The sequence below is a fragment of the Vigna unguiculata genome, chromosome 9, assembly GCF_037176805.1.
Source record: "Vigna unguiculata cultivar grain cowpea cultivar isolate G323 ecotype 2 chromosome 9, ASM3717680v1, whole genome shotgun sequence".
NCBI classification, from domain to species: domain Eukaryota; kingdom Viridiplantae; phylum Streptophyta; class Magnoliopsida; order Fabales; family Fabaceae; genus Vigna; species Vigna unguiculata.
The window spans coordinates 7,506,686-7,526,986 of NC_140800.1; the positions used below are offsets into that span (position 1 = coordinate 7,506,686).

At 30.1% G+C, this 20,301-nt stretch overlaps 2 protein-coding genes across 3 annotated transcripts in view; one reads left to right on the plus strand and one right to left on the minus strand.

The window, feature by feature from the left end:
- The first annotated feature begins 3,613 nt into the window (after nt 1-3,613).
- TT7 (Cytochrome P450 superfamily protein) lies at nt 3,614-7,720 on the plus strand. The gene is made up of 3 exons (XM_028049610.2): nt 3,614-4,121; nt 6,335-6,766; nt 6,860-7,720. The coding sequence occupies exons 1-3, from the start codon at nt 3,675-3,677 to the stop codon at nt 7,505-7,507; spliced, it is 1,527 nt and encodes a 508-aa protein (XP_027905411.1). The 5' UTR covers nt 3,614-3,674; the 3' UTR covers nt 7,508-7,720.
- Nucleotides 7,721-11,829: 4,109 nt separating this feature from the next.
- The window catches only part of LOC114196220 (U5 small nuclear ribonucleoprotein helicase), a 45,182-nt gene continuing 36,710 nt past the window's right edge, over nt 11,830-20,301 (minus strand). For both annotated transcript variants that reach the window (XM_085667080.1, XM_028086784.2), the window contains 8 exons: nt 18,969-19,134; nt 18,794-18,856; nt 15,618-15,713; nt 15,365-15,532; nt 14,322-14,492; nt 12,839-12,994; nt 12,622-12,753; nt 11,830-12,260 (listed from right to left, as the gene is read on the minus strand). In XM_085667080.1, the coding sequence (XP_085523206.1) occupies nt 12,189-12,260; nt 12,622-12,753; nt 12,839-12,994; nt 14,322-14,492; nt 15,365-15,532; nt 15,618-15,713; nt 18,794-18,856; nt 18,969-19,134 (1,024 nt within the window). In that variant the 3' untranslated portion in view covers nt 11,830-12,188. The remainder of the gene's footprint in view (nt 12,261-12,621; nt 12,754-12,838; nt 12,995-14,321; nt 14,493-15,364; nt 15,533-15,617; nt 15,714-18,793; nt 18,857-18,968; nt 19,135-20,301) is intronic.

Below are 20,301 nucleotides of genomic sequence, written 5' to 3' on the forward strand. Positions count from 1 at the left end.
GTAAATCTATAAAAAAGAACGCGGCCTAAGTACAAAATCCGCTCTCTCAAATAACCTCGTACAGTACCAACCATGAAAAGAAACACTACATTAATGTTACTTGTAAAAAGTTTTACATGTTATTCAAAAAAATTATTTGTTAAACTTTTCAGCATAAATTATCTTAAACATTAATAAATTTATCATATATATATATATATATATATATATATATATATAATAGTTTATATTTGATGCCAACGTTCTAAAAGTTAATTTAGAATGATTTATTTTTTCCATGAAAATAAATAAGTTTATAAAAATGGGTCACGAGTTTCTTCAAATATTTTTATATAAAATAAAATTCACAAGTTTCGCCTTAAAAAACAATTCTATCATCTAAAGTTAAGAACAACTACAAAGTTCTAATAATTTTTTATGACTTTTGTTGTAAACTCATTGAAGATTAATGAATACCAATTAATCTTAGAAAATAGCATAAAATTGTATAATCGAAATGGCATTCATCTCATGTGTAAATTATATATAAACAAAACACATTTTAAATTTGGATTAAACATGTTTTTGTCACTTAACTCAACAAAAAATTGGAATTAATATCTCTTCAAAATTTTGATTTAATTTAGTCTCATAACTTTATAATTACGTATTATAATTACGTATATTTAATCACTATGACCAAATTTTAAAATTTTGTTAAATTTATTTGACGTTTCAAACAAGTTATTTTTTAAAATTGTTTTTTAAACAATTTTGAAATCTTGTTGAAATGGTTTATTGTGGTATTTGGATCACAAATTTTTTAAAATAATTCAACATATTATTTATTATTTTAGTAAATAATTATATAATTTATTTTAAAATTAATATAAAGATGACGATCCGTTATATAATTTAACTAACTATTGACGACTTTTAACTATTATATCTCTACTTATCAAATATTCTACTTTTTATTTAGGATAGTTATTTCAAATATTGTGTTAATATAAAATTGGTATTAGTATTTTTTTCCTAACGTGATTAGAAATAAAATATTTAGAAGAGTCAAATTTTAATTATAACAGCCCTTAATTTATGTAGGATAATAATTGTATAATTTATTTTAATTGTAACTGCAAATGTAATTAATACAGCGTTATTTTTTTAGAATTTGTGTTTTCTTATTAAGAGTAAACATTTTACCAAAGTCAAATTTAACTATCATAACCATTAATTAATTAATAAACAATTACACAGAAACTATTAACAAAATAAAATAGATTATTGAAAAATATTAAATGGAAACTTAAAATCATAACATAATATTTGTGACACTTTTTCCAATTTTGAGAATTTTAGACTTTATTAATTTCACTCTATAAAATTTACAAAGAATGAAATTTTAATGGCGAAATGGACGATTTCTCCTATGTCATTCATTGTGACAATATGAACATTTTTTTAGGTTGAACTATTTGATCCATTTCTCTATGAAAATGAGTAATTATTGACCTACTGTATAACTTACGATGTATTTGAGGATTTGAAATAAACTTTGTAGTTTAAATATATAGCTGATATGATAATAGAAAATCGAAAAGTTAAAAAATGTCCACAATCATACCGCTAATCGTTTAATCTAACATTACAAGACTTTGGTTGACATTGATGGAAGAAAAATATCTCTTCAACATTAAATTCAGAATTTCCTCAATAATCATGAACGTTGACACATTGCAAATTCAATCAAATGTAATAATTAAAAAACATTAATCATCAAATTTATATTAATTTTAAAATAAATTATATAATTATTTATCCTACATAAATTAAGGGTTGTCATAATTAAAATTTGACTTTTGTAAATATTTTATTTATAGTGACGTAAGTTATAAAAAAAATTCATTATATGTTTTACATTAAGAAAATATTTGAAATAATTATCCTAAATAAAATTTATTAAGAAGTATGTGGAGGTTATGTAGTAAAAACGTTATTGAAAATTGTATGCTATATATGCTTACGACTTTAGATATGCGTGTATACAAAATTCATTCGAAAAATTAAAATTTTAATATCGTCTTTTAATATAACGACTTGAACAAAATAAAGCAAAAAATTGTAAATGTTGTGAACAAGTTATACCAAACTGATAATTTTATTTAAATTCGACCATTGGTAATATATGAAAAAAATTATATTAATTTTGTAAAAGGAACCGTTTTTCTTTTTCTCTTAAGTCAAAGTTGATGCAGTGCTTACCTAACACCGACGCATGATCACGTGAGAAACTATAAGTCCAATATAAACACGAACTCAACACCCAGCAATGCCAAGACTCGTTCATCCAAGCCACGTTCCTACCAACAAACTTAAACCTTCTCAATCTTTTTCCTTTTTTCTCTTTCAATTATGTAAAACCTAACTCATTTTCCACTCTAATTAATCATAACGATTACTTCTTCCCATGTATAAGCTCTTAAATCACAAACCAAAAATGTCCTTTTCGTGTAAGAATAATAATTCTCAATTCGTATTGTAATAAATATTATTTATTGTGTTCTAGCTTCGGGACCAATTTCTGGTTGCTTCATTTTACCTTTAATTAAGGAAAACTAGAAAAATATTTTTCTTACGTACGTTGATCCGAAATTTCAATAAATTTTAAAATCACTGTATTTATTGTACTTAAGCAAAATCGGGTGAAGAGCATTCTATCACAAATTGCATATGATCAAGAGACAGAGACAAATCTGAGAAAATTTAATAAATAATGAAAAAATAGTATGAGATTTACTTTATTGAATTTTTTTTTATCATTTTATAGTTAAGAAATAATATGTAGACAAATAATGTATTGAATAGAATGATTCTGCTCAATTTCTAAAATTATGTGTATAAAACATATTTATTAAGGAAATAATCTTGAAACGTTAACACCAAATTAACTTTCTCTGTAAATTTAAAATTAGAAGAATGAACACCTATCTACTACACAACTCAAGAGTAATGAAGACATGTCATGTAAATAAGTGATAACACAAGTATACCTAATGTTCAAAACACGAGACACTGAAACTCACATCAATCACATTAAATGCACCCATTAAACAACAACCTCAACCTCACACTCTACCTACTTATTCAATTTACAAACATCTCATAATTCTAAACACAAAAAATAATCACAAGTTTTTTTTTTTTTTCATTACTATCATAATTATATAATAAAAACACGTCTAGATTTCTATTAATATAAAAAGTAATATGTATTACAAATAAACATAAACCGTTTTATTTTTCATTTAAAAAAATCATAATTACAATTATACAATAAAAAAAATTATAATTTTTATGTATAATTTATAAATAACAAAAATAAAACCTTGTTGAATCAAAAGATAAAAAATTACTGTTAATAGCTATAGATGTTCAAAACATATATTTGATAATATGTTTATTATAAAATAATGACCAGCCTCCACAAATATAAAAGAGACCGTGTCAATAATAGTCTAGAACAAAATATCAAAGTTCTGTCTCAATTGGCATGTTGGTTAGGGAAATTAATAAATTAAAAAACGGTCAGAGAAAAAAATAAAAAATTTCCTTTATATAGCACTAGGTTGAGGGAAACCGAAGAAAAACCCCAACACACTACTTCTACTACAGTTTCATTCCAAAAACCAACCATGTCTCCGTTCATGGTTGTCGTCGCAACAATCGCGGTTACGATTTTCGTATATCGTTTAATAAACTTCTTAACGCGTTCTTCTTCTCTGCCACTTCCTCCAGGTCCGAAACCCTGGCCCGTTCTCGGGAATTTCCCACACATGGGCCCGGTGCCGCACCACTCCCTCGCCGCCTTGGCCCGCGTTCACGGCCCGTTGATGCACCTGCGTCTCGGATTCGTTGACGTCATCGTGGCGGCGTCGGCGTCGGTGGCCGAACAGTTTTTGAAGATCCATGACTCTAATTTCAGCAGCCGGCCGCCGAACGCCGGAGCCAAATACATAGCCTATAACTACCAGGATCTGGTGTTCGCCCCCTACGGCCCGCGGTGGCGCTTGCTCCGGAAACTCACCTCCGTTCACCTCTTCTCCGGGAAGGCCCTGGAAGTATTTAGACACTTGCGTGAGGTGAATTTTCTGTTTCTATTACACACGTAATATTCATGCATACACACGTGTATACATGTTATATATATATATATATATATATATATATATATATATATATATATATATATATATATATATATATATATATATATATATATATTTAAAATTTATTTTATTTTTCTGTGAACTTTTTGTGTTATAGTGTATATGACAAGACTTTAAATCTATATATGGGAAAGAGTACATGATAGTTTGAGTAAGTTTTATTTGGATTTGAGTGGTTTTAAAGGGAGAGACGTGTATGTAAGTAAATGAAATTATTTATAAACCTTATGTTATTATTGTTAGTTTCTATTTTACTACTGATATGAATTAACTCTTATTTTGTTCTTCTAATTTTTTACAAAATTTAATTTAAAATTACTTTTTGTTTACTTTATTCTCTTTAAAGACAATATATTTTCGCTTTTGAATTTTTATTTTATTTTGTAAATTAAACCCTGTATAAACATTTTTAAATGCTGTGTCTGTAGAACTTCTGTGATAGTCATAAAAGCTTTTTAACTAATTTATTTAAAGCAACAACTTTAGTATAATTTTTTTCTTCAACGCCACATATTAAAAGTGTCGGTTTAATGTCAAGGCACAATTTATTTAAAGTTACAACGAAATCAGTCTAATTAATTTCTTTTTCAACGCCACATATTAAAAGTATGGGTTTTTAGTATCACGCCACAACTTAATTCATAGATTTGGTAACTTGTAACTCTTAATCTAGAAAACTGTTTTCAAAGCTTCTCATTTCCTCAATAGATCTGTGTCAGTATTGCATATGTTTTGTTAACATTTTAAGGAAAATATTTTCACAATAGTTGTTAAAATATGTTAAAGATTTGGTCCCAAATACATATTTACAGAAGTTGAAAATTACATTTTTGTATAAAAGTACAATTTTACACTTTAGTCCAAAAAGACAGACCTAACGTACGGGGAAAGACGTACAACATACTTTAACACTATTTTGTTAAGAGAAAAAAATTGAGAAAATAAAAAAATAAATGTCACGGTATAAAAAATTAAACTTCAAATTATAGTTATATCATAATATATTTTTAATTTACTGTGATTCACTGTAAAAATATTGATGAAAAAATTAAATAGTTTATCACTTTATAATAAATATTTGAAAAAAAAAATCTTTTAACTTATCGATTAACATATTTAAAATAAAATAAGTTTGAAGTAAATTCAATGCTTGAAAACTGTTTTTTACTACAAAAAATATTTTCAAATATCATTAACAATACTTGAAAAAATACATGTATTCAAAACATATGTGTTTTGCATAATTAATATTATCTAGTGTGAAATTTACTCTATTATTATTATTATTATTATTTGAATACCTCTATTTTTAAAAATAGATGAACATCTTTATGTAATAATAATATTTGAAAGAAGTGTTTTTGAACCTACCCACTACTCTAACCTAATCATGCATTACTGATGATGCCTATTCCCATACCATGCTCAACTTTTGTAATGACAACATTCATCACAACATAAACCGTTTCCTTTTGATGTTTACTTATTTAAGATATATTTTGTTTTAGATGTTGATGTCATTTATTTTATAGACTAAAATGGTCTTTTCAAGAAAAACAATAATTTTTTTGTCTTTTCTAATTTTCACTAATTTACAAGATAAATATTTTCACTAATTTAGACGAGAAAAAGTATCGACAAACAAACCGAAAAAATAAATTTTTTTGGTCCGTGCTTGTTAACGTTTCCCCTTAATAGTTCATAAGTACGCGTCACATTTCGACGTGTATAATTTTCATGCTAGTAATTATGCAAGGCGTGTGTCTCGCATCCGCGCAATGCTTTTCTTGTGGTCGCATTCATGTCACTTCTTACAAAAATGCCACTTATCCGTTTCACTGTAAAGTATTGTATAAATATTTTTTATTTTATTTATATTTTGAAAATAAAAAACTTATTATTAACATGATAGAGATTTCTGAAAATTTAAAGAAATTTAAAGAACTTTTTATTTTGTATAATAATTTAAAGAAAAATAATATATTTAATTTCTGAAAATACTCGTTAATGTCATACGATAGAGATTGAAGTCAACATGAGTGACGTAGGTGTGGCAGTTGACATTAATGAAAGTGTGACGAATTGATAATGAAAAACTAATTGAGAAAATGAACGACACGTTTCAGGAAGAGGTGGGAAGACTTACACGTAACTTGGGAAGTTCAGAGGGAAAAGCAGTGAATTTGGGGCAAGTGTTGAACGTGTGCACGACGAACGCATTGGCGAGGGTGATGATCGGACGGCGAGTGTTCGACGACGGGAACGGCGGGTGCGATCCTAGGGCTGATGAGTTCAAGAGCATGGTGGTGGAGGTGATGGTGTTGGCCGGCGTTTTCAACATCGGAGACTTTATTCCGTTGTTCGAGTGGCTCGATCTTCAAGGAGTGCAAGCTAAGATGAAGAAATTGCACCAAAGATTTGATGCGTTTTTAAGCACCATTATTGAAGAACACGATTCTTCTTCCAACAATCTCTTGAGTATCTTGTTGTCTCTTCAAACTGTGAAGGACGATGATGGAAACCATCTCACTCACACAGAGATCAAAGCACTGCTTCTGGTAGTAACCACTCTGCTCCATACTCCATTTTTTTTTATCGTTTTCATAAAATAATCGCTTGTTAACTGTTTCTACTCTGTTCAAATTTGGCAGAACATGTTTACCGCCGGAACTGACACGTCATCCAGCACAACAGAATGGGCCATCGCGGAACTAATGCGAAACCCGAGAATCCTGGCCCAAGTCCAGCAAGAGTTGGACACAGTTGTGGGCCGAGACAGGAGCGTGAAAGAAGAGGACTTGGCCCATCTCCCGTACTTACAAGCTGTGATCAAGGAAACCTTCAGGCTCCACCCATCAACCCCTCTTTCTCTGCCACGTGTGGCTGCCGAGAGCTGTGAGATATTTGGGTACCACATCCCCAAGGGTTCGACTCTCTTGGTGAATGTTTGGGCCATAGCCCGTGACCCGAAGGAATGGGCCGACCCGTTGGAGTTCAGGCCCGAAAGGTTCCTTCCCGGTGGTGAGAAGGCTGATGTTGACGTTAAGGGCAATGACTTTGAGGTTATACCATTTGGTGCTGGACGCAGGATTTGCGCTGGGCTCAGCCTTGGGCTTCGAATGGTCCAACTTCTAACTGCAACCTTGGCCCATTCTTTTGATTGGGAACTGGAAAATGGGCTGAACCCAGAAAAGATGAACATGGATGAAGCCTATGGGCTGACCCTACAGCGGGCTGAGCCTCTTTCAGTGGTTCCCAAGCCCAGGCTCGCACCACATGTTTACTCAATGTATTCATAATTTTTAAGCTTCTCAGCTTCTTAGTATTGCTGTTGCTCCTTACTTTTTCTTAATGTGAGTTTTAGTAACAATAAAAATATAAATGGTGCAGTGTAATATTGTGAAAAAGGAGATTTGTCTTTTTAGTTGTATTTAATTTCGGGGAAACTTATTTGTATATGTTTATGAATAATTAAATATATGCTATATGGAGGGGATTTCATAACTTGTTTATACCACATGTTTTCTGTATGCTAATAAAGCTTTTTTCTAATATATTGAATGATAAATACTTAACCCCTTCCTACCACTAGGGAGTCACTATGTGTATGTTGAATGATTCCACACACAAATATTCATTTAATAATTCCACAATTTGATTACATTAACCAATTTTTTATGTAGAATCACACATAAATCTATGGCGGAGGCCTTTTCATAAACACACACTTTACATGTAAACTTCATCCATTTTAGTCTGATAAAACTTTCAACGGTTACCAAAATTTACATGTAAATTTCATCCATTTTTACAAATACCTTTGCAACGTAAACACCTCATCCATCCTGGAAAACAAAAAATACTTCGAATTACAATGAAAATCTCTCTTACTTCTTCATTTCCACTTTCTCCCCTTTTTTTCTCTCTTTATATTTTTCTTCCTTCATTCTCCGTTGCATAAAAAAAATCATCTAATTGCACTAAAAAAATAACAAAATTAATGATCCTGATTTCTAAAAAAAAAATCTTTATAGTTTATGTGGATAAAATAATTTAGTAGAATAATTTATTTATTTAGTAAATTTAATATTTGTTGGTGTAAAATATGTTGTTTGGATTAGAAAATTGAATGAAAATAAGCTTGAAAAAATTTAGAAGGTATTTTAAATAACTAAAAATAAAATTTAAAATTCATTGAATTCTACAATTAGTCACTTTTTCTTTTTACATATATATTGAAAAAAAATCAATTTATTAAATATAATTTTTAAATTTTACTAACATTTTTTTGTACAGATTAATTTTAATAAAATTTTATATTTTGAAATAAATATTTTCAAAATGAAATTTTATTTTAAAAAATAAATTTAATTACTTTATGAAAAAGAATAAAATGTGAGATATTACTTTATTTAAATAAAATATTTAAAAATAAAAAAGTTATAAATAATTTAAATGTTATTTATTTCAATTTATTAAAATTGTAGAATTTTCAAGTCTAAACACAATCTTAAACTATAATTGAACCACCTCTCAATTATTCCTCAAACTTTTAACATCCTTCATCGCAGATGTCATGTTTAGAAAGGAAGATGTAGTAATAAAAAGAACAAATTACATGCCAAAGATGAACACGAAGAGTTATAGATTAAAAAGTGTCATAATCATTAAAAGTATGTGATGAATATTAGAAATAAACAATTCGTGGAACGAAATCAAAACAAAAAAAATTGAAAGACGTGATGGATTTAATGGAAGAGATTTTAATATAAATGAAAAAGATTTATCATTTTCAAAGATGAAATTCAAAGATAAGAATTGAAGCTTCCAAAAAACCAATACAGAAAAAAAAAAAATCCTTATATAATATAGGCCTACACACAAAACTCAAACATAAATGACTACGGTATAGAGATGGCAAATAAACCCGTCCCCGTGGATATTGTCCGAACCCGTCCCCGTTTTGACGGGGAATCCCCGCATTGACTGGATATGGGTATGGGTATGGGGAATCCCCGACTTTTTCAGTTGGGTATGGGGATGGGTATGGGGATGTACATATACCCGCCATAATACCCGTCCCCGCCATATCTCCATTCTCGTTTAAATTATTAAAATATTCACAATTAATCAAGTAACCCCTATATATATATTTTTTTTTTTTCTATTTTTTTTTTCTTTTAATTATTTCATTTGTCATGAAACTCATTCTCATCTCCAATATATTTTTTATCTTATCATAACCTTTATGTAATTATGTTAAAATGATGTATGTTAATTAAAAAAAAATTATGCCTCACATTTGAATATTTATATTATTTTTTAATATTTTTATTTATTATAAATTTTTCTTTCACATGAGAATGTTTATACTCTCAATTTAAGATAATATAAAAAAAATTCTTTACTTATTATTATTATTAATTTTTGTTTAATTTGAAGAACTCTTTTGTTTCATTAAAATAATTTTCGTTATTTTTCAACCATTAATTATATGTTAATATTTGAAAAGTTTTCTTAATTCTCTAAGATATTTTTCGTCTTATCATACCTTAGTTATACATTTGATTTCCTTTGTGTGATTTTTTTCGATAGTCTCTCAAATTATTTCTAAAACACACATTTGTTAGTTTTTTAATATTTTTATTTATTTTTTTTATTTTCATCATGTAGAATAATATTTCGATATATTCTATCTAATTATTTTTTATTTTATAACTCATTATTAATCATAATGTAATTTTTTCACTTTAAATTCTGTTTGAAGTGGTTAAAATTTTATATATATATATACATATATATATATATATATATAATGATATTTAGGAATAGTATATGATAATTCACTATAAGAAAAACATGAAATGGTGACTGATTTAGTCAGTAACCCATATCAGTCACTATTTTTCGTCATTGGTGGTAGTAGTTGATTTATTGTCTGAATCAATGACTAAATTAGTGACCGATTCAATGATCGAATCTGTACTTGATTTAGTGACCAATTTAATTACTAATTTATATGTAATTTAATGACAAATTTTTTGGTCACTAATGATATTTCTATTTAATTTTAACCACTTCAAACATAATTTAATAATTAGTTCTGTAAGGTATTTTTCATTTTATCATACCTTAATTATACATTTGATTTCCTTTGTGCGATTTCTTTCGATAGTCTCTCAAATTATTTCTAAAACACACATTTGTTAGTCTTTTAATATTTTTATTTATTGTTTATTTTCATCATGTAGAATAATATTTCGATATATTCTATCTAATTATTTGTTATTTTATAACTCACTATTAATCATACTGTAATTTTTTCCACTTTAATTGTATAAATAACTTTTATTTACTACAATATAAAAATTTAATGTAATTGCTATGAATATTTTTTTGTCACTATCCAACATATATTGAAGTTCAAAAGATACAAAATCTATGTCAAAATTTTATTATTATGTTTATTATTTGTTCTTTGTGTCATTTTGATCAAGTGATGTATTATAACTTTTATTAGTGTATAAAAAAGAGATTCATTATAATTTAAAAAATTGAAGTAAACAAACATTTAAAATATATTTTAATTTGAATATTTGTTTTCCTTTTATTATTATGTTTATTATTTATTCTTTATGTCATTTTGATCAAGTGATATATTATAACTTTTATTAGTGTATAAAAAAGATATTCATTAGAATTTAAAAAATTGAAGTAAACAAACATTTAAAATATATTTTAATTTAAATATTTGTTTTCCTTTTATATTTTTTTGAAATATTTTTTAATTTTATCAACTAAGTTCATCAATGTTGTAGTTTGCAAATTTAACAAATGTTTTGGTTCACATGAAATTTTATTTGGTATTCTAATATAAAATGTAAACAATTATAATTTATTTTAAGGTATTTGGCATCGAAGAAAATCCTCCTAATATTGAATATTTCATAATATTATGTTTTCTTTACCGTAATTTTTTTTCTTTTATAAAAATTAATATTGAAGTAGTTAGAACACGGGTACGGGTATGGGTACGAGATTATACCCGTTACCCGGTGGGGATGGGGATGGAAAAAAAGTTTGATACCCGTTGGGTTTGGGTATGGGGATGAATTTTTTATGCGGGGATGGGTATGGGATAGCGAAACCCGTCCCCGCCCCGTTGCCATCCCTACTACGGTATGCTTTTACTCCTTTAGACTCCAAATTAAGTATGGTAAATTTTTGATTATAGTGTATGTTTTATTTATTTTTAATTACAATTTACTTAAATATTGACTTTCTAACTGTAGTTTTTTTAATGACTCTAATCTATTAAAGCTAACCATTAAATCAGAATAAGGAATGCTCGTAATTACTAGAAATATATAAAGTATTATAGTTTTTCTTTAATACTTCACAAACGATATTTATTCTAGGTAATCCAAAGACACAGATAGGTAACGAACCAGCTTGAATTTCCTTAAAGTACATATTTGTTTGTTATCAATCTAACATCAAACTATTACTTTATATAAAAATTATTATTAAGTATACTTTATATCAACATTATTTTTAAGTATTTTGCAATTACATTCTTAGCATTCTTCCCAGTTCAATTTATTTAACACTAAGACATCTCTTAATATCTAAGAACCGTATATATTTGCTATATAATTATTTGAATATATTCTGGGACAGGTGAAATGTCATTGTAGATACAAATGGCGACATGACTTGGAAAATATATAAAAATAAAACATAATATGTGAATAAGATCATTAAGATTACCTATGGTACATAATAAATATAAAAAAAATTGCAAATCCTATGGATATGTGTATTGGAGATTAAATCTTGGAAAGCTGAAATTATAGTTAGAAAAAAGAACCACCAGGGAACCCCACCCCTTCTTCAATGAAGAAAAGTCTCATTGAATAGAAAACCATATACAGCATGTAGAAATGACCCTGACATGATGGCTCCACCTTTTAACATACATCAAGCTTTTTCTATGGAGTGTTCTTGTTCAAATCCAATGTAACAATCGGAGACCAAAATCAGTTTTACACCCTGCAAGACAATATTAGCAAACACATGCAAGACAATATTAGAAAACAGTCGAGAAATACGGAGTGACAAATGTTCTATTTTTTGTTTGTTGGAAAATGAAAAACTGATGGTTGAAAATATTTTCACTTCAACTTCTCATCATCCCTTCATTATTTCCGGGTCAATTTTGGGTGTTACAAGACCCTAGTGATGAAAATGTAAATGGTGGACAATTCACTTCTACCATGTAGACAACATGTATGGGAGACATTGTGTTTCTTGGGAGTTTTGAACAGAGTCCATATTATTTGTTCATGAGTGTATGAAGAAAAGAACAAGAGCTAAAGGAGAGCCACAACTTGGATGGATAGAAATCATTTACCTGAAGGTTAGCTGGAGTCGAAGGCAACTTCATTGAGGTATTTAAGTGATCTGGAAAAGAGACTCTTTTCAAAGCATATAGCTCAGATGTAGAGGTATTGGCAAGAACCAACCACCACTGTTCCTCTTTTATCTGTGTCAAGAAAATTGTAAATAATATTGACCGCACACAGACTAGAAATCATAACAAAATATTTTTTTAAAAGAAAAAAAAGAACCTTTGGATATCGAGGAACAAATGCTCTAGAGGAGTGTCGTCTTGAATTGATCTTCTCTAATCTGATATTTAATATGTCAGACCTCTCACCATCACCGTCCCTGTCCCTCCTCTGAACCTTTAATTTCACTTTAATATGAGGGAAATGTTGTAGATCCTGGTCCAAATAAGAGAAACATAAACAAATTGAAAATATAACATCTATATACATAAATTAATTGTCATATCTTATAGATTGTGTTAAATGCGAAAGCCTGGTTTTGAGGAGAGAAAGCTTAATAGATTTCATTTGTTAACTTAAAAGTGGACTTCACCTAATTCAATCCTAAAATACAGTTGAAGGGAAAGAATTTTAGCCATATTTAAGGAGTGTTTGAAACATTACCAAAACCAACAAAAAATGTAAGGTTTAAAACTGATTGAAGGGACTAACAAACATTAAACCTACATAGAGATCCTACATCGACCTTACAAGCAAGGTGCAAACCTCGTCTTACTCGCCAATTTTATAGAATTGAGTTAGGATTAAAGTCTACTTCTTAATATGGTATTGGAGTCATTTAGAGCTTATCCTACTCAAGTTCATTGGGGTTGTTGTGTACTTGCTATTGGACTTTTGTTAGACCACCCACAAATATCTAATCTCACACTCAAAATGTTCATTCCTCGATTAATGTGCTGATCTCACATCAAACAAGGATATGATCAAATCATAATATATGAATGAGATTCAAACTTCATCTTATAAACCAATTTTGTAAGATTGAACTAAGCTTAAAGTCCACTTAAGACTATCTAGCATATTTTATAGATTTATTACACATCTCAATAATGCACAACAACCCATGGGTTGCAACATTGTCTATATGAAGAAAAAGAGTTTTCATCCAATTTTTTAACATCTTCCTATTCCCTGCCCATAATTAAAAACGTTTTACATTTTAAAAAAATAAGTGTATTTGACATGAACTCTACATAGAATATTTAGATAAACACAAAAAAGTCAGTTCCCATTTGTTTAGTTCTAAATAAAGCACTTCTTTTTGGTTTTATTGTTTGAAATACTCCATATATTTTATCCTTTGTCAAATTATACTAGTCAAAATCACATCAAACGTCCATTATATTTCTGTTAATTATTGGATGGATAATAATAGACTTAACTCTAAAATTATAAATAATTATGTTCTTAGTCCCTAAAATTTAAAATAAATTTGAACTTGGTTTTCCAAATTTTAAAAAGTTCATTTTAGTCCCCAAAATTTTAGTCTCTAATTACTAAATTTGACGGACTAAAATGATTTTTTTTGGGTAACCAAAAGTGGATTCATTTCAAATTTTATGCATGAAAAACATAATTAACTTAATAAAAACCAACGCGGGAAACACGTTCACAGTTATAGCTAGAGGGACTAAAACTGTAGTACATTTAAATAAAAATCTAGAATGAGCATTTAAAAATAAAAGTTATTAGCACTATTTACCTGGTGCAATCTTGAAGCTGGGAAATTTGCAGTTACAGTCTGCAGGGCTGTTTTGGGAATCTCTAGTAATTCCTGTACACTAGAAATTCCTCTTTGGCTAAGAGAACTTATCAGATCTGTATTCATGCATGGAAGCATCCATAAGGAAGAGTCCTTGTCAAACCACAAGCCCTAAAATCAGGTCACAAGATTTCAGGTCACTATGAGCACAATTTTATTGAAAGCACAGATTTCAAATATATGCAGTGGAACAATCAAAGGAAAGAAATAATATTTTTTTGATACAATGATGACTACAAATACAGTAACTTGTCTTGGTTGACACAAGTTACAAACAAATGATGAAAGAGGTTATGCTGTATCCAGTTCTAATCTCCATCCCCTTCAAAATGAGAACTAAAGGAATTAAACCTAAATAATAATATTACACTGCAACACCAGAACATTCTAGCTTTAGCACTTAAAATCAAGTTCTTATTTGTCCATTACTATAACCAAGTAAAGTGGTAAGAAATTAATCAGTACCTTTAAATCATACGATTTGTGGATTATATGATACAAACTACAAATTAAATCATGGAAATGACATGAAAAGCAACTACTCATAAGTCATCAACTATGCAAAGCAACATGTAAAGTGGCTGTTGCTGCAAGTGGCTATTACATTTTGGATTTGGAGATCATGGTTTCATAATTCTAGGGACGGTAAAAAGATTTGTGGACCCAAACCTTTGGACACTCTGAAATGCAAATGTAACGTGGTACAACTGTTATATCTGAGGCAGTTATTTAGTATTTATTGCTGACGATGTCGTCTATCATTGGATAATGAAGCTTTAATTTAGTGCGTATTTTGACCTCAATTGGCATACTTTTAGAAAAGCTTTGGATCAAAATATTTAACAAAAACCTTAAAGTATTTTATTAAGTCTAAAATAGACAGATATTGAGAAAAAAATTGCCCTATCTAGTTCCATATAAACCATCTAATTGCCAAGAATGAAGAAAGAGCAGCTGCAGAATAAAGCTGGAAAGAATAATACCTGCATGACCATTTGCAGAAGGCGCATGCAAGTAATCGAGCTAGAAAGCCACCCACTGTTTGCACATATATCAATCATTGCCTGAATTATGCGTATACTCTGATCTAATACGGATTTCAAGTCCGTGACATAGTCACTAATTGGTAACTCCAATTGAGAAAAATGAGCCTGTGCCCCAAAAACTTGTATGGTTATGTATATAAGCAAGGAAAGTTAAAAGAATTGTACCATTCTAAGTTAATGGTTGACTGACCTGAAACAGAAGATTTGCTTTGATGTGAGGGTCGTCTAGACGGTTCTTGTCCACTGGATATTTAACTTTCTCAGAGAGAGCTTCATTGTATTTTTCCTACAAGAAAAGAACAATATACCAAATTTTGGATAACATTATTTTAGATAGGCAATAGTGTTCATATATATAAAAATAAGAGGAAGCTTTGCAGCAAAGTAATTACCAGAAAGATGGTTTGTTTTGGAGCATGATTCAAGAAAGGGGATGCAAAACAGTATTTAAAAAGAATTCCATACATCATGGGCAAGATTCGATGGTGTTATGTAGTATGCTTCAGTTTAGATTGATAAAATTTCAGAATAAAGGGATGGCATACCCATTGAAAGCTAGGAAAGCCTCTGAACTCAAAGACCATTTATAAAGGACTTAAATAAAATTTTCCTCAAAGGGCAAGAGGAGCCTAACTTACACTTAACAAAGGCGAGAACAAGATTTGCTCAACTAAACCAACCCCTTAGAATTTGGAATGCTTCAAATTGCTGTATAACTAATAAATTTATTCTTTAAAAATGACTAACTCATTATTTTAGACAATTTATTTTGGAGAAGAATTTTAAATTATAAATTGAAACCACAAGTTTCATGAAGCTATTAAGCTATTTATATAGATTTTTCAGTCATTAGATGAAACAATTCACATTTCATTTCCTCCTTTTTGAAACAAAAGGTGAAATGATGCATTTCACTAGGCTAAAATTATTTTTTCAACACCAGGATATTGAGTTCCATCTTGTGACAGCCATAGGTATAAGTTCTTCATTTTATTTTCTGCTATCTTCTTCACAGAATTTATAGTTTTTCTTAGAACTTGGGTTAGGACAAACTTGACCAAGCAAAATCAGCTCATAAGTTGCAAAGGTTATTCCCCACTTCTATACCATAATTTGGCCATATCACTACTGGACGTGGAATCTCCAACATACACATATCATGCCAAGGACTAGAGATCTCAAGTAAAAAGTTTGTAGGACTCAACGTTTGACTTGGCCAATTAGAATAGCAGAGCCTATGGCCTAGCCTGTTAGCCTATTTAGAGGCCTTTTTTATATTTCACCAAGTAAATATACACCTGAGTCATATCCCAGTGAGGATACTGTGCAAAAATCAGAGATGATAGGGGGTTGTATCTGGGGCGTTCTTAGACTTGGTAAGCATGCTAATGGGTAGTTTTGTAATATCATGGGGTCGCCTAAAGGAAGATGGGTCTGCTGCGCCAGGTGGAGCCAGTCAAAAGGGTGGAGAAGAATTTATGAGGGGGAACAAGAAAACTTTTGCACAGACCTTGAATAACACCTTTGACGTTTCATGAGCCAAATTCCTACTCCTTGTGTCAAGGGAGATCTTGATACTGCAGATTAACAAGGAGGACTACATGGCTGGTTTTAAAGATTGTAAGAACCACTTACATGGTTGCATAACTCTTCACAAAGGGGAAAAACCCATGATCCATCTTGAGTTTTGCTCCAAAATCAGAAAACCTTCGTCTTCTTTAGGTACGTGAAAGGCCATCCCTCAAGGGAAAGGGTACTATGAATTTGGGTTTTACTCAAAGGAGGATATGAAGCATGTCCAGGAAACAGGATCTTGGAGTCTTTTACCTGGAGTGTCAAGGGTTTTTTTCTAGACGAAGAACTTCATCTCAGCTATGGTGAAATTAACATAAGCCCAGTGTTGGGTGAAAGTATCCATGGAGTACAGGAAACCTAGAGCATTATTCTCTATTGCCAGAGGAACTGGAACAACTCTTTCTTTGGGTGATTGCACGGTGGCCAGATCAAGAGGTTCTTTTGCAAGAATTTTGTCGTTGCAAATTATGGTGGAGAGAAAAGGCTTTGCTTTGGTGGTTAATCTGGAATATTTCCATAATTTTATGTTTTGTTTTGTTTTGTTTTTCTTAATGCTATTTTCCTATGAAAGCTTAATGCTTTCATGAGAGAAATTCATATATAAAAAATGTTTACTTAAGTTTTAAGTCCTTCATAAATTTGAATGTTTTCAATTGAGTCTATTAAATTTTTTCTGTCTATTGGTATTAAAAAATTTTAAATGGGTGACTATTATCTTGTCTCGTCATCTTCTTCTTTGTCTCCATGTGTTAAAAAATGTAAAATTTTGTGATTAATATAAAACAATATTGTGAGAGTGACTTCTATCGTTTTAATATTGTCTTATATTATATTAACTACCAAACCTCCAATTTCTTAACACATGAAGACAAGGAAGCAAGACGAAGGAACAACATAATAACCTCGACACCCAATTGATGAAAAAATTAAATGAAAGGAACACAATTGAAAATTTTGAGTATTCAATGGACAACAAAAAATTTAATAGAGACTCAACTGAAAATACCCAAATTTATGAGAGACTTAACACTTAATTAAGCCAAAAAAAAAACAATGAACAACCAATTAGTTAAAAAGATCATCCAGTCTAGTCACAAAAATTTAATAAATTATAATATTTTATTTTATTTATGAAATGAATATATTAATTTAGAAAAACATTAACTACAAAATTTAATATATATATATATATATATATATATTATTATATTTAATTTATAGACTTAATAGACATTATTATAACATGAGGCCATAGGCCTCTGTTAGGCAGCCTGACCTATTGCCAACCCTAACAAGTAGTCCTATAATATAGATTGGTGGTTGTAATCTAATTGGCCCAAGAACAATTGATAGAAGAAAGCTTTAATACCATCTTAAAATTACTCAACCCCACAAAATCAATTTGCAAAGTGAGGATTATCATCCATTTAAATACTTTAGTTTGATGATTTCCAACAATTGTGATCATTTCAACTAAGCAAACAAATTTCTTGCTTACTATATAGCAAAACTGTAGTAATCTTATATGCACAAATTAGATCATCACACAAGTAGGCACAAATTAGATCATCACACAAGTAGGCACAAATCTTGTAAGTTGTAACTATTGTGCAGTTGACTTTAGAGATCAAAGTACAATTGATAATGAATGATGACAAAATCCATAAATTAGAATTTTACATATTTGTGGTTTGATATCCCTCCCCTCACATATTTACAAAAGTCTGAACTTCACAATATTTTGATTAAAAGGTTATCAACTCCAATCTTTATAGCAATTAGAACAGTTACCTCATTATGACGCACAGGTAGTTCATCAAATTCAGAAGCAGCAGATAAGATATGCAAAAAGACCTGCAGAATGAGGGAAAATTTATGCATTAAGATTTTAAAGAATTAAAATAAATGATAATTCAAACAATGAAGGTGTCAGAAAGTCCGAAAAAGGTAAAATTGTATGTCTTACTTCGAGTGATGTATCTGGACCTATGTTAGAACCAAACATAGATACAGTCATGTAGCTGAGGTAATACTGAGATGCAATTGAACCCAACATCATGGGCTCCACCTTCTCTTCATCCATTTTTATGCATCCGCTGTCTTCCAAATCCTCAAATGTGTTCTGCACTAGGCTGTTAAAAGAAAACTGTTTAGCCAAAATAACCCTGTCGAGGACAGTTACAACACTACTTTCAGCCTCTGGCAGATAAAGTGAGAAATAAACTTGCATCTTCGAAAGGGAAAACTGTTGAGTATGATGGTCAGGGTCCAGTAGAACTCTGATTGCAGTTATTTTGCCTCTATGATATATTTTGGGAAATACTTTTTGGACTCTTGATAAAGGAGATAAAATCAATTTTTGGAATGACTAGGGTGTTCATCAAGGTGCATATCTAAGCAAGTAGCTGTGCCATATCACAACAGAGTAAAGCTCTCAGCCACACTGCAATCTGCTCAGGCTTAGGTGATTTGTCGGGTCTGATTATATTTGAAGGACTGGATGTCCTGAATTGGAAATTTCAGTTTCCTCTCACTCAGATTTGAGTAAAATCATCTGGTCAGCTGCTGTTCCACCAGCAAAGTCTCTGGTTTTGTGGAAAATTATGCCTAACAGAATGCCTACTGATACAGCAGTGCAGGGGTGTTCATCTTTGTTCAATGCGCTCCTTGCGTAGAAAAGGAGAGGAATCTTTGTATCATTTCGTTTTTGAGTGTCTACTATACTGTATAATTGGTCCTGGCTGAAGCAAATTTTAAATGATCTAAATTTCAGTTCTGCGCTTCTTATCAATTTTTTAAAGCAAAAACACAGCCCTCTGGTTAAACTCATTCGGCTGGCTGCAGTTTCTGCCATTGTTTGGATGATTTGGCACATGAGAAATCACTCAAGATTTCAAAATCCTGTTGATTTAAACACTGCAAGTCCTTCTACTACTAATTTGGTTAGACTTGTAAGTAATTTTTCAACCAAAAAGATGCATAATACGGAATATGGTTTTAAGGTTCTAAAACTTTTTGGCATCAATTCAATTCGGCCTGGGAAATCTTCTTCCTTTATGCAAGTTATTTGGAGGTTTCCAAGAGTAAATTTGAAAAGGCTAATAGTGATGGAGCGGCTAGAGGTCATCCAAGTTTAGCTCCTTGTCCTGGTCTTTTAGAGGAAGTAGAGGGAAATACATTGGCAGCTTCTCTTCTATTTTGGGCATTCATAATTCCATGTATGTAGAATGTATGGGAGCTGTGATTCAGGATGGAGTGTGATTCAGCTTTGGTTTGCCAAGCAATTTCATCGCCGTCAA

Coding starts and splice junctions, on each gene's coding strand:
- TT7 (XM_028049610.2), top strand. CDS start 3,675: ATGTCTCCGTTCATGGTTGTCGTCGCAACAATCGCGGTTACGATTTTC. Junction 4,122..6,334: donor TATTTAGACACTTGCGTGAG/GTGAATTTTCTG, acceptor GACACGTTTCAG/GAAGAGGTGGGAAGACTTAC. Junction 6,767..6,859: donor AGATCAAAGCACTGCTTCTG/GTAGTAACCACT, acceptor CAAATTTGGCAG/AACATGTTTACCGCCGGAAC.